Source organism: Elephantulus edwardii, unplaced genomic scaffold, assembly GCF_000299155.1.
Source record: "Elephantulus edwardii isolate Elephantulus edwardi_28Jun2011 unplaced genomic scaffold, EleEdw1.0 scaffold00022, whole genome shotgun sequence".
Lineage (NCBI taxonomy): Eukaryota > Metazoa > Chordata > Mammalia > Macroscelidea > Macroscelididae > Elephantulus > Elephantulus edwardii.
The window spans coordinates 21935642-21949442 of record NW_006399772.1 but is presented as its reverse complement, the minus strand read 5'-3'; the positions used below and the strand labels follow the sequence as shown (position 1 = coordinate 21949442).

Here is a 13801-nt window from a genome sequence, read left to right as displayed (position 1 = left end):
AATTTACCAAAATAGCAAAAGAAAACCCACAGCCGGGGGTTGGGGCGGGCATGGCAGCAGTATTTTTATTAGTGCTCTTAGTAATAGTGGGAAATGGTTTTGACTAGGATGTAATCTTGAATAGGTATAGGAAACTCAACATCTTAAGAACAAGACAGAAAAATCTAACTAAATGGAGGACACTGTCATGACAGGAGTCCAGAATGAAGGCTGCATAGTGGAGTGGGCTTGGGCGGGATTGTATAACAATGAAAGAATTTTTCTTTTACTTTTCAAAGAGAAGAGTGAACTGTGGGGGCGGGGGAGGAGTGGGCGAGGAGAAAGGTAAATCAATGAATGGAAGTCCAAAGTCTCTAAATTTTCATTAAAATTAATAATAAAGAACAAAAAATATTTGATCCTATTAAATCATTTGAACTAATAAATAAATAAATAAAATGGAGGACAAAGGACTTAAACAGACAATTCACCAAAAAACACTTGGCTGGTTTTAAAACATGGGATGAGATGCTTGTGATGGTTGACTGTTGTTTTTGGTGTCGTTGACTTGATTCCCCCTCAGGGGCTCCTGTACCACAGAGCACAGCCCTGCCCGAGCCTCCTTTTGCTCACAAGCTCTGTTGGCCTTACCTCCATGATTGCAGGTGCTGCCTCAGCGCATCTCAGAGAATGTTCTCCCTTGCTGACCTTCCACTTTTCCAAGTATGATGTTCTCCCCCACAGACTGGCCCCTCCAGACAGCATGCCCGGAGAGGGTCTCGTCCTGCTCACTTGGAGCGAACATCCTGGCTTCACTTCGTTTAGCACTGATTTGCTCGTTCTTTCATCAGTCTGGGCAGTAGTCAGTTCTGCCTGCTAACAGCATAACTCAAAGGCATCAACTCTTGTTGGTCTTCCATATCATCCGGCTCTCACATGCCCAGGGGACAGTTGAAGATATCCTGGCTTGGGTTTCTTGAACTTCAGTCTTCAGCGTGGCTTCCTTGTTCTTTAACACCTTAAAAGTATCCAAGATGTTGTGTGGGTTTTGGTTTTGGTTGCATTTCCCCACCTGCTGGTTCCTTGGGCATTGATTGATTGTATGTTGTTGTTTGCCATTGAGTTAGAACCACTGGCGTAGCCTACTCTTCAGCAGGTTTTCAGAAGCAGTGAATCTCATGGGAGGAGTTTGCCTATCCTCTCCTGGAACAGCTGGGGTATTTGAACTGTGGGCTTTTGAGATTCCAGTACAACTTTGTATTGCTAGGCCACCAAAACTCAATTGTGGGTATAAGAAAAATTAAATTCTTAGTATTTTCAGTCTTTTTATCATGTTGTTGTTTATATCCTCAGAAATTTTGATTTGAGAGTTCTTGTGTTTTCTGTGTTGAGGTATAATCCACACACTGAAGCCTGTAGTATTTCATTTCACCAGTAGTTGCTTCAGGTTACTTTTGTTTTCTGCAAGCAAGGTTTATGACGTGCACATCACAGGTTGTTAATTTGTCTCCCTCTAATCCTAATGATGTGTTGTTCTTTATATGATCCAGCTTTTGGATCCTGTATCCTCTGCATATACATTAAATAGAATGGCTATATGCAGCCTGGACACCACCTTCCCTGATTCTAAACATGCAGATCCACATTATTCTGTTTGAATGACTACTTCTGGATCTGAGTAGTTTTTCACCTAAGCAATTGTTTTGGAATGTCTAACTTTGTAGTGTTATCCATAATTTGCTGTGATCCACACGTCAAATGCCCTTGCACAATCTACTTAAAACACAAGTAGGCATCTTTCTGATACTCTGCTTTCAGCCAAGGTCCGTCCAACATCAGCAATGATAACTCACCCCCACCCCCACCCATTCTGCCCCCAAAGCAATGATAGCTCTTGTCCCATGGCCTTTCTGAATCCATTTTTAATTTCTGGCAGTTCCCCGTCTATGTTCCAACTTAATTTAGATTATCTTCAGCAAGATTTGACCTCCATGCAATGACATTGTTCTGTCATTTCCATTTCCTTTTGGACCCGCTTGCATTGGAATGGGCACAGATAGGAGTTGTTTGGCCAGAGAGCTGTCTTCCAGATTCCTTGGCACAAGTTAGTGAGGACGTCCAGTCCTTCCTCCCTGTGCTGAAACATCTCAGTTGGTGTACGGCCAATTGCTGGAGATTTGTTCTCCACAAATACCTTCAGGCAGCCTGGGTCTCCTCCTTCATTACTGCTGAATCTTGACCATTCACACCCTCCTCAGATGGATGAATGTGGACTAGCCTTTTTAAGGTTGATTTATACTGTCATGTAAAAAGTTCATGATCATGATTATTGATTAATCCCTTTTAGTACTGTGACTATCTTCGTTTGATACATTTTAAGTCATTCTGTATTTTTCCCATTGAATTTTTCATTATGCAACTCAGGGGTTGGGCTTTTTTACTTCAGTTCTTTCCGCTTGATAAATTCCAAGTGTTATTTTTCCCTTTTGGTTTCCGAATTCCATATCTGCATGTTTCATTATAGTACTTCACTTTGTCTTCTTGGGGTGAACTTTTGGACAAATGTTAATTCTAGTGAAGGTGAAGGTAAAATAGAGTGTGGAGAAAGCAAATATGACATTATACACGCAAAAGACAACACTAAGACTAACATAAGGGTAAAAGACAACTACAGTAAATATTATATAAAAGACCTACAACAACAGTAATAGCAAACAATACTGTGAGAGGATATGTAAGAAGAGATGTAAACTAAGCAGGTTTGGGAAATCTTCAGAGACCGTGTTGTTGTTGTTATGTGCTGTCGAGTTACGTGCAACTCATAGTGACCCTATGTACAACAACCCTTAAACCTGCTCTATCCTGTGCCAATTTCACTGTCTCTGACACACCCATCCCAATTACCCCAGTCACTGAATCAATCCATCTTATTGAGGGTCTTCCTCTCTTGCACTGTTCCTCCACCCTCCCAAGCATGACATCCCTCTCCAAGGATCGGTTCCTCCTTACAGCATGTCCAAAGTATGTCAGATAAAGCTTCAGAATCTTTGCCTCCAAGTAGCAACCTGGTTTAACCTATCCAAGATGAACCTGTTTGTTTTCTAAGCAATCCCTGGTATATTTAACACTCTTCTCCAACACCATGGCTCTGTGGCATCAATTCTCCTTCTATCCTCCCACACTCATATAGGAATGGCTGTGAATTGTTCAGCATATTTATTTGTATGTGCTTCATGTATATGTTCTTGTTGTTTTTATTATGTGTTGTTGAGTCTCCTGCAAACCATAGTGACCCTATGTACAGCAGCTCTGAAGCCTGCCCTGCACAACTATGAAAATGTCTTCAGTGTAATCAAACACCTCCCAGGACTTGAGCTACTGGACTTGAAGGTTAAAGAACATAGTTTCAAAGGATAGCTAGGTTGGTTGACATAACCTAGAGCATGAAGATATTGTTCTTCATCTTGATATTGTGAGTAGTTGTATAGCCTTAAAAACTTGGTGGTGGCTGTCTAAGATACAACTGTTGGTCTTTTCCCATTAGAAAAAAGTATGAGATGGTAGAGAAAGGCAGCAGATTGAGAGACATGGAAGCAGCGATCTGAGCGTGGAAATGCAGAGAGCATTGCCACACTGAAGGCTGAAACCTGTGTCAGGGAATCATTTTTCTATGACTTATGGAAAGGAAAATGAGTTTGCTGTGTAAACTTTCACCTAAAGCACGATAAAATGTTCTTTAAATGTAATTTCTTTTTTAAAAAAAAAAAAAAAAAGCCCAAAGATAAATGGAGTTTGAGGAGGTCTATAAACAACACCTCTTTTCTATTTGAGTCTGAAAACTGGACAAGAGTAATGGATAGATGGTGGAAAGCTGCCAACTCCCCTTCTGCAAAGATAGTGTATGAAGATGTGACTTGGGAGTTCAGTGCTCGCATTCTGGCATTCGCCCTTGAACTCGGCAGACTGCCTAGTGCGTCCAGGCCTCTCCTGCTGGGGCAGCCCCTCACGGGGGGGGTGGGGGTGGGAGCTGATCCTAACATGTCTTCACAACATGCTAATGGATCCTCAATGACAAGAAACCTGCACACTCTTTCTAAGCTCACTGACTAGGTAAGTCACTTCTCACTTCTTCTGCCCTGGGAAGGAGAGAGTAAGGAGGTACGAGTCACCAGGAGTGTTGTTCTAGTGGAATTTCTTTCTCAAGTCAAGAAAAAAAAAAAAGGTGGAAAAATTTGATAAAAAAACAGAATAGACACAGAGGATCAGTTCAAGAATTATCAACTGACAATTCATTCATTTTGTTATAAAGAGTCGCTTCAGAACCCTCTGACATCAAAATGACTCCAGGGTCAACTGGCAACAGGTGCTGGGTGGTGTGTGTGGCATAAGGAAGAGGGGGCTCGTCTGCCCCCTCCCTTGGAGGGTGTGACTTCATGAGTTACTGTTCTGGGAAACACTGACCCTGGTGTTGTCAAAGCCATGTTATCCAGTGTCATTGAGACAAGTGCAAATCATAGCAACCCTGTGAACAGCAGAGCTGAACCTTGTCCTGTCCCCACAATCTCTGCCATGTCTAGGTCATTGTCACAGTCATATATCAGTCCGTCTTGTTGAAGTCTTCCTCTCTTCTCTGAGCCTCCAACTTCCCAACTATGATGCTTTTTCTAAGGAATGGCCCTGGCTGATAGCACACTCAAAATATGTGAGATACAATTTCACCATCCTTGTCTCTAAGGAGCATCTTGCTTCCACTTCCTCCAGGATGGATTTTGTAAATTTTATGATGGCCAGTGGGATAGTCAACACTCCTCTCCAACTGCAAGGCTATGGGAGAAACTGAAGAAATTGAAGAGTGGAAGATACTAAGAAAATTTCTCAGTACTTCGTACCTCTGTTGTTAGATACCGTCAGATTGACCTACTCTACGTATAACAGATAAAACCGTATCTGATCCTCTGCCATCATCCACAATTCAACCGTTAACACCAGCAAAAATGATTACTCATATGTGAGAGCTGAATGAAGATGATTTCCATGTGCAAGGATTGAGAATCTATATCCTATGTACCTTTAAGAAGGCACCCGAGAATATGCTGCAGCAAAAAATAAATAAAAAAATAAAAATAAAAATGCATAAGCTAACAAGAAGGAAGCTTAGTGTTAGGAGATATGGACCAACGTAAGAGGATGGTCCATTCTAGATCTGCTGTTAGGTCACTCAGATTAGAGTTGGAGGAAAAGAGGGCCATGGGTACTCTAACAGGATATCAGAAGTGATGGAACGGATGGATGGAATGACCCTATGAACAGCAGTGACTCTATAAATCCTGTAATCAGAGCATTGCCCTATCTTATGACATCCTAGTAATCTCTGCCTTATTCAAGCCCATTGGCAGAATCATTAGAGAAACAGGGAAAGATGATGTCATAATAGTTGCAATTAGTAGTAAGTAAAATATAAACAGCACTGCTGGCAGCAGTCAGGAAATCAAAAGACTAATTGAATTGAGGAAATCTGCTGTCAAGGACATCTCCAAAGTCCTAAAGAGTAATGGTGTCACTCTAGAGACTAAGGCACACCTGATCCATGCCATGGCCTTCACAGTTACTTGTTATGCATCAGAGAGCTGGACAGTGAAGGATGATGGAAGAATAGTTGAGGCTTTGGACTTGTGGTGCTGGAGAAGAGCATTGAACATACCATGGACCACCAGGAGAACAAATAAGTCTGTATTAGAGAGGGTGAAACCAAATTTCTTCTTGGAGGCGAGGATTTTGAAGCTCCATTTCATTTAATTTGGACATGTGCCCAGGAGGGACCAGTCCTTGGAGAATGACATCAGGCTTAGTAGGATGGAGGGACAGCACAGAAGAGGAATACTCCACATAAAGTGGATTAACATGGAACTGGGGCAGCGGGATTAGGTGTGTTGGAGTCAGTGAGACTGGCTCAGAACAGGGCAAGCTTCAGAGCTGTTGCACATAGGGGACTTGATGGCATATAACAGTAACAACAACAAAATATAAAAGAGAGTTCTGATGGCTTAAAGGTAAGGAGTTGGGCTGCCAGCCCTTAGGTCATTTGAATCTACCACCTGCTGTGGGGGAGAAAGATTGACTGTAAATCACCAGGTGACTTACTACCTCTCCAAACTTTCAACAGTACATAAAAACAAGAAAATAGAAACACCACCACTTAGGAATATTTTTCTTTAGTACAAGGGTTGTAATACTGAAGTAGAGATAATAGTTGTGGCACAGAACTTGCTTGTGCAGTTCACTATATAACTTACTCATTTTATTTTAAAATATTGCTATTGATTGTTCTTGTTGAGAATATATATAGGCAATATATGCTAATTCAGGAGTTTCTGCTTGTGCCCCTTGGTGACACTCACCACTTTTTGTTATTTGCTCAACTATCCTCCCTCCTTGTCTTGGTTGTTTCTTCTCCAGTAACATAAATTCACTGACCTCTAAGTATCTACCTCATCTTTCAATTACCTGTTGCCAAATTGATCCCATATAGATAGTTCTTAAAAGATTGTGAGACTCAGGGCTGACATTTTGTACTGGTTAACCCACTGTTGTTTGGTTTTACGAAGGCTCCAGGAGATAATTTTTTTTATTTTTATTTAAGGTTTATTCCAGGGTGTTAGTGTCAGAGATTTGGTCAGTCTTCACGATGTCAGGAAATTTGGATTTCATTTGGCTCCAGAATTTGAAATTCTCTGCTTTTCCCTTTCTTTGATACGGATTCTTCGATAGGATCTTTGATCCAAATGTTTAATCATTGTAGTTGGGCAGAGTGGCATTCTTCTACTCTGATGGCAAATACAGCATTTGTTCATGGAGGCTGTTAGCCACACGTCCTGTGTCTTCCTCCTATTCCTGATGGTCTTACTCTACTGTCCTAGTGAATAAAAGCCAATTATTGTGCGTTGGATGGACATACATTCAAGCTGTTATAATCCCAGACACAGCGTAGCAAACTAGGAAGTAGACAGAGGCACTAAATATTTTATTAGGCCACTTAGCTGGAATGTCCCATGAAGCCATGACCTTGGACTTCCCATAGTAAGAAAACAGATCCCATGATGTGTTTGATTGTACATAATCAGCATCAATAGATGCTCTATTTTTTTTTTTGTCGCTGTTGTAAATAGATTTATCACGTAACTTGTGCCAGCTTTTTACAGGTGTACAACTTATTGACGGCAGTTAGAATCATTGACTTCGCAGTGTGTCCTTAATCAAGGTGATCTTTCTATCACCATTAAGCCCTCCTTTCCTCTTCCCTTCTAATGAAGTGCTTACTGTTTTCAGAGATAAGAACCTACCTCTAGACATATTGTGGGAGATCTTAATAATGGTTACAGAACCGATTGTAATTATCTTTGTCAGTATAAAAGGTAAGGCCTTGATTATAGAGGTGGGAAAGTAGAAGGGAAGGAGGAAGGAGAGACTTCAGGTATCCTCGTCCAAGTAGAGAGAGAGCATCTATGATTTTGGGGACTGGAATAGGATCCTTGTTAATTTCTCAGGCTGTGTCTTCATGAGACATCATCAGCTCTGTTCTCTTGTGAAGCTGCTGGGGGGAGGGGGCAACAGCTGGCCTTTCATTTAGCAGCTGATGCTTAATTACTGTGCCACCAGGATTTGGGATGGGGGGAGCTAATTGCCTCTCATGAGCTCCCTTAATCAATTAAAAAAGCTTTTAATATTAAGATGACTTGGAAAGTTGATTAGCAGGGCAGGAATCCAATGCAAAACTAGGGGAGAAAAATGATGATTGATTATGTCCCGAATCATGTATAACGATAGAGAGAATGCAAGAGGTTTTTAGTCTGAAAACATTGAGTAAAAATGTCAGAGAAATCCATGTATTTGGATATTCTGTAAATTGGAAAAAGTTGAGTCTTCTTGAGATTTCATTCGAACCTTTCCACATTCTTGTCCTAGTCTCCTCATCTGTACAATTGGAAGAGCTCAGGGTTGCTGTGAAGACTGTCAGTATCTATAATCCTCTGACCCTCTCCAAGGAGCTTTGGGAATGATGCAGCAGAGGTGTCTAATCCAGAGACCACAGTGCACACCCATCATCCCTGGGCACAGACCTCACAGTTCACAGCAGAGGTGTCTGCAGGTTAAAGCCAGCTAAGATGGGCTTGTCCCTCCCTTCTTTATTTCCTTCCCGAGAGAGAATAGAACAAGCTCAGCCTGGACATCTAGGCTAAATGTGGAGTTGAATGATAATTGCCCTAATTTAATACTGATCTTACAGACACCAAATGACTTTAAAAGGGATGTCCTTCTCCCCTGTGGAACCTGATGCTGTCCTTTTATGCTATCCTCTGTCACTCTGGGCCGGTGCATTAATACTCAGTCTTACTCCTCAATGATCTGCAGAATAAATGTTAGTAGACTTCATAGAAGTGTTGAAACTATGCAGCCATTGAGAGAACATGCATAATACAAAGTGTTAGCACAGTGTCTAACCTGTAAATTGTTGCTGTTGTACCATCGAGCCTGAACTGACCCTGCAGTGGGTTTTCAGAGGCAGTTAATTGCAAAAGAGAAGATTGCCCATCTGTCTCCTGTCAAGCATCTGGTGCATTTGAAACATGTGCCTTTGGGATTGCAGTAGAGCGTCTTACTACTAGGCCACCAGAACTCCCTAAACTATACATAGCAATAAATATTGTTGATTTGTTGAAAGATGTTTAGCTTAGTTGTTATTTTGTTAATTTGACAAGTACCTGTTTTTAGGATAATAAGTCTTTATTCAGAAAATATTCTCTAAAGTCTCACTTTTCATTCTGGCCCTCCACTCAACTCAACTCCTGTTGAGTTCCACTTAATGAGATTTTTAACAGACTGATTGATAACCACTCCTGTTGAGTTCCACTTAATGAGATTTTTAACAGACTGATTGATAACCAAGTGGTCTGAGATAAGGCACTGCACCTCCACATTTTCCCCACCACAGGCAGGGACACCCCACACCTTCCCTAAGCTCCTGATCCGGGCTGCTGGAGGCACTTCCTGGTGGCCTGGAAGTAAGGCAGTGGTGGCCTTGCCTTTCCTGCGCCCACCTCCACTGAGCCTGTACCTGTCTTTTCCGATAGGCGGTAAAGCGGTTCTTGAAACAAGAGTGCAAGTGTCACGGCGTGAGCGGCTCCTGCACCCTGAGGACGTGCTGGCTGGCCATGGCTGACTTCCGGAAGACGGGCGATTATCTCTGGAGGAAGTACAGCGGGGCCATCCAGGTGGTCATGAACCAGGATGGCACCGGCTTCACTGTGGCCAACAAGAGGTTCAAGAAGCCGACCAAGAATGACCTTGTGTACTTCGAGAATTCCCCAGACTACTGTATCCGGGACCGAGACGCAGGTGAGTGCAGAACACTTCGTTCACACCACCGAGGGGCCTTGGGGGCTCCCTCCACTCTGGGAGATGGTGGGCTAGCTCACATCTCCATGGCAGTCTCGTCTTGATAGCAGTCACTAAGGGATGTTCCTGGGGTTGTGTTTGTTGTATGTTTCTGTTCTTTCTTCTCCCCTGTTAATTTTAGAATGAATATTCTTTAAAAGACACAGCAGTCATTTATCTCTTTGCTGTATTGAACAACTTGGAGTTGCTGTGATGCTGAACACTGTTCCATAGTCATGTCAAATGCCAAAATAGTTACCCATCACGTACAATGTTTGGAGGAGCTTCCAGATTGATTCGTGTTGGGAAGCAGGAGCGGCATCCACTTACTAAACTAGATGCCTCTGGAAACACTACGCTACTCTCTTATAAAATGTACAGAAATGATGGTAATTATAGAACAGAGTTCAGGTCTTTTGTACAAAGCTTACTCTGAGTCTTAACCACTGCTTAATGAGACTAGTACTGTTATATCTGGAGGAACATTCTTCCACTTTACACAACACTTTTTGTCACTGCACTCTTTGTGCCATGGGGATATCAAATACCATAAGGGTTTCCCATTGTGGACAGTGTTTGGTGGAGCTCCCAGTTGTAAAACAGGTTTGGAAGCAGGAGTGGCATCCACTTCCTAAACCACATGCCTCTGGAAACTATGAACTTGGAGAAACATGATAGCTATGAAAAGGCATTAGATCTTTTGTTCATAGAGTCTCTATGAGTCAGCCTCGACTTGACAGTGATCAACAACAAAAACAGTTAGTTCAACAACTGTCAGTCTACACGTCTGTGAAGCTGACAGTCCACACGTGGGTAAAGCTTGGGCCACTCTTCAGTCAGCTATTTCTAGTAATGCCACTTGCTGCCCTGAGGTGATTTTTCTCAGAACTCATATTTGAAAGGGAACTCTGATGGCCTAGTGGGTAAGGCATTACGCTGCCAACCGAAAGGCACGTGGTTTGAATCTACCCACTCTAAAGGAGAAAGATCTACAATGTTCTGTGCAATTTACAGCTTCTCAAAACCCAGTGGAGGGTCAGCTGTGGGGTTAGTGCTGACTTGACAGTACATAACAACAGCATTTCTGTCAGTGCACTCCTGCTGCCTTCAGATGGTGTTTCTTATATTTCATACTTAAAGCAGAGAGCTCTCCGAAACTTCTGGAGAAACTGGCTGAGAATGGGCACATTCCGGAAATGTCAGAACCCAGTGGGAAGAAGGTATGCGGCAAAAAGTCAGAATATGCAGATTAGAAAAATTCTTCAGCCTGGACCAAATATAAAGCTTGACAGATGTAAGCTATATGTCATCGTAACCCAGCACCTTTCAGGGGCTTGTGGAACGCTGAGGAGGAGAGCTCTGTGCTGTCTATCCCCTTCCCCTGAAAAATCCAACGTTATGACTCACTGGCCTGCTGTGAAGTCTGCCATGTTTCGCATGACCTTGCTCTTTCTGAGTCACATGCTCAGGAGCTGCCAAGTCCTGGAAAAGGGAAGAATCACCCTACCTGCTTAGCGGTAGTTGGGCGAGCTGTTAGGATTTCACTTATTAAAGTCCCCGCCCGCCTTCTTTACCCCAGCACCTTCCCCGCCTCAGACTCAAACAGCCTCAGCCCAGCAGCTTTCCCACCTGGCTCCTTTGACACTGGAAGGCTGGCTGCTCCCCTCCCATCTCTCACCTTCAGGGCCAGCTCCAGGCTGAGCACCTGCCCTTCCAAAGTCTCAGGTGCAGAGTGGGAGGTGACTGGCAGTTTCAGCCCACTTCCACTCACTCACATCAGCCTCTCAGGATGCAGGGAAGCCCATTCCTGAGCAAAATAGCCTCTATTACAAATTTTGAGTTTGTTTCCCCTTTCAAGATAATTTCTGGGAAATTGATAAAATAATGAGGATGGCAGACAGCTTCTAAAGTCACATTGATTAAGCAGCATAATTACCAGAGAATGTTAAGTCCAGCACCTGTTTTTGCCCCTCAGTGGATCCATGTCCTTCACAGTTTGATGAACTCAATCTTTGTAACAGCAAAGCAGGTCCGTACAATTAGATCGTATATTTAACAGCCACAGAGTGAAAAGACAAGGAGTCAGGGTGGCCGGATTCTGTATTCTCCATTCCTGACACATTTTTTAGGACCTTTGTCAAGTCATCCTACCTGTCAGACCACCGTCTCAGCTAACTTTCCAGGAAACTTGGGCTTTGGGTCTCACAGGTTTGGCTTCTCTTCTGCCATTAGCTGTCTGACTCCAATCTTTCTCAGTTTAATGGGTAAATGATGACATTTTGATCTTTTTAGCTGCTAGGTATGAGTCCTGTGTTCCAGATACTGGGCTAGGATCCTTGTACACATGGTCTCAGGTAATCCTTAGAACAGTGTATGGATCAATGTATTAGAACTGGTTACTTTTTAGAAAGAATAAGGAAATGATGGCTCTTGGTTGGTCAATACCAATCAAGAGCCAGATTCTCACCTTTTTTTTTTAAGTCAGGTAAGCTAGCCCTTAGATACCTTTAAGGCGAGCTTTGGTGACACAGTGCATAGATTTGTGCTGCAGACCCAGAGGCTGCATTTTCCCAGGGGTTTGGAACCACCAGCAGCTCTGTGGGAAGAAGGCGGACAGTCTCCTCCCATTGTGATTTACGGCCTTGGGTGTGTAGTGTAGGGTCGGCTGTGAATTGGTGCCCACTTAATGGCAATGAGAGATAACATTAGGAGTCCACTTGGGACCCCTGCTGATCAGTGTGCCCAGCTGCTAAACAAAGGTTGAAGGTTCAAGTCTATGCAGAGACACCTCCAAAGAAAGATCTGATGTGAAAAACAATGTATATGAACATTGTAAGCACACCAGTATTAAAAAAAGAAGAAGAAGAAAGGTTTGGTGATGTGCTTAGGAAAAATCAGCCACTGAAAACTGGAGATCAGTTATACTCTGATACATGTGGGGTCACTGGGAGTCACAGTTGATGTGATGGCAATTATTTGGCTGTTTGTTTGGTGTGTGTGTGTTTTTTTTTAAATACTGGTTTGCATATAATAATTAATATACATTGTGATTTGTACATTTGCTTTATATTTTGTATAGTAATATAGGGTCGCTATGAGTCGTAAGCGACTCGATGACACATAACAACAACAACAAAAGTTCATATACATTTTATTTTATACCATTAATTACCATTGTTTTATGCCTATTATCACCCCATCTTTTCAAGCCCCCACCAAACTTTTCCCATTAGTTCACTCCACCCCCCTCTATTCACTAACTTCTGCCATCCCAGCAAATTTTTCCCCTGCCCCTTTTTTCCACCCTCTGCTCCTTTTTGATCATTTATACATATCTTTCTCAGTTGTCTGCATATTTTCACAATAGGAGCCCTTTGCAATATTTGTCCTTATGTGACTGAGACAGTTCACTCAGCACAGTGCTCTCTAGTCTCTCTCATAGTATTTTACGAATTTGTTGCTCTTTAGTATTGCAGTATTCCATTACGTGAATGTAACATGTAACATTGAGCGGGATATTCTGAGGAGAATGAAGATCTATTAGGGGATGGGAGATGAGGGTGTTACTTGAACTCCTGTGAAAGTCACGCCAGTGCTCACAGCTCATCGACATCTTCACACCACTTACTTCTATTTATGTTGTTGTTGTTGTTATGTGCCGTCGAGTCGTTTGCGACTCATAGCGACCCTGTGTACAACAGCCCTAAACCCTGCTCTATCCTGTGCCAATCTCATTGCCTCTGACACACCCATCCCGATTACCCCAGTCACTGAATCAATCCACCTCATAGAGGGTCTTCCCCTCCTGCGCTGTCCCTCTACTCTACCCAGCATGATGTCCCTCTCTAAAGACCTGTCTCTCCTTACAACATGTCCAAAGTATGTCAGATGAAGCCCCAGAATCCTTGCCTCCAAGGAGCAGCATGGTTTAACCCTCTCTAGGATGAATCTGTTTGTTTTCTTGGCAGTCCATGATACATTCAATACTCTTCTCCAGCACCGCAGCTCAAAGGCGTCAATTCTCCTTCTATCCTCCCTAGTCATTGTCCAACTCTCTGATGCATAACAAGTGATTGCAAAAACCATGGCCTGTATCAGGCACACCTTAGTCTCCAGAGAGACACGGTTGCTCTTGAGTACTTTAGAGAGGTCCCTAACAGCAGACTTTCCCATCGCAATATGTTTTTGATTTCCTGGCTACTGGTGCCAGGAGTGTTGACCGTGGAGCCGAGCAAACTGAAGCTGTGAACAATCTCAATCTCTTTGCCATCCATCCTGATGCTACCGATTGGTCCAGTGGTGAGAATTTTTGTCTTCTTGACATTGAGCCTCAGTCCATATTGAAGGCTGCAGTCCTTGACCCTCTGCAGTAAGTGCATGAGGTCCTCCT

The 13801-nt window shown here is 42.9% G+C and overlaps 1 protein-coding gene across 1 annotated transcript in view; it reads left to right on the top strand.

The window, feature by feature from the left end:
- Window positions 1–13801, top strand: part of WNT2 (wingless-type MMTV integration site family member 2) — a 49934-nt gene that overhangs the window by 20682 nt on the left and 15451 nt on the right. The window contains exon 4 of the mRNA XM_006882695.1: window positions 9108–9372. Coding sequence (XP_006882757.1) covers window positions 9108–9372 — 265 coding nt within the window. The remainder of the gene's footprint in view (window positions 1–9107; window positions 9373–13801) is intronic.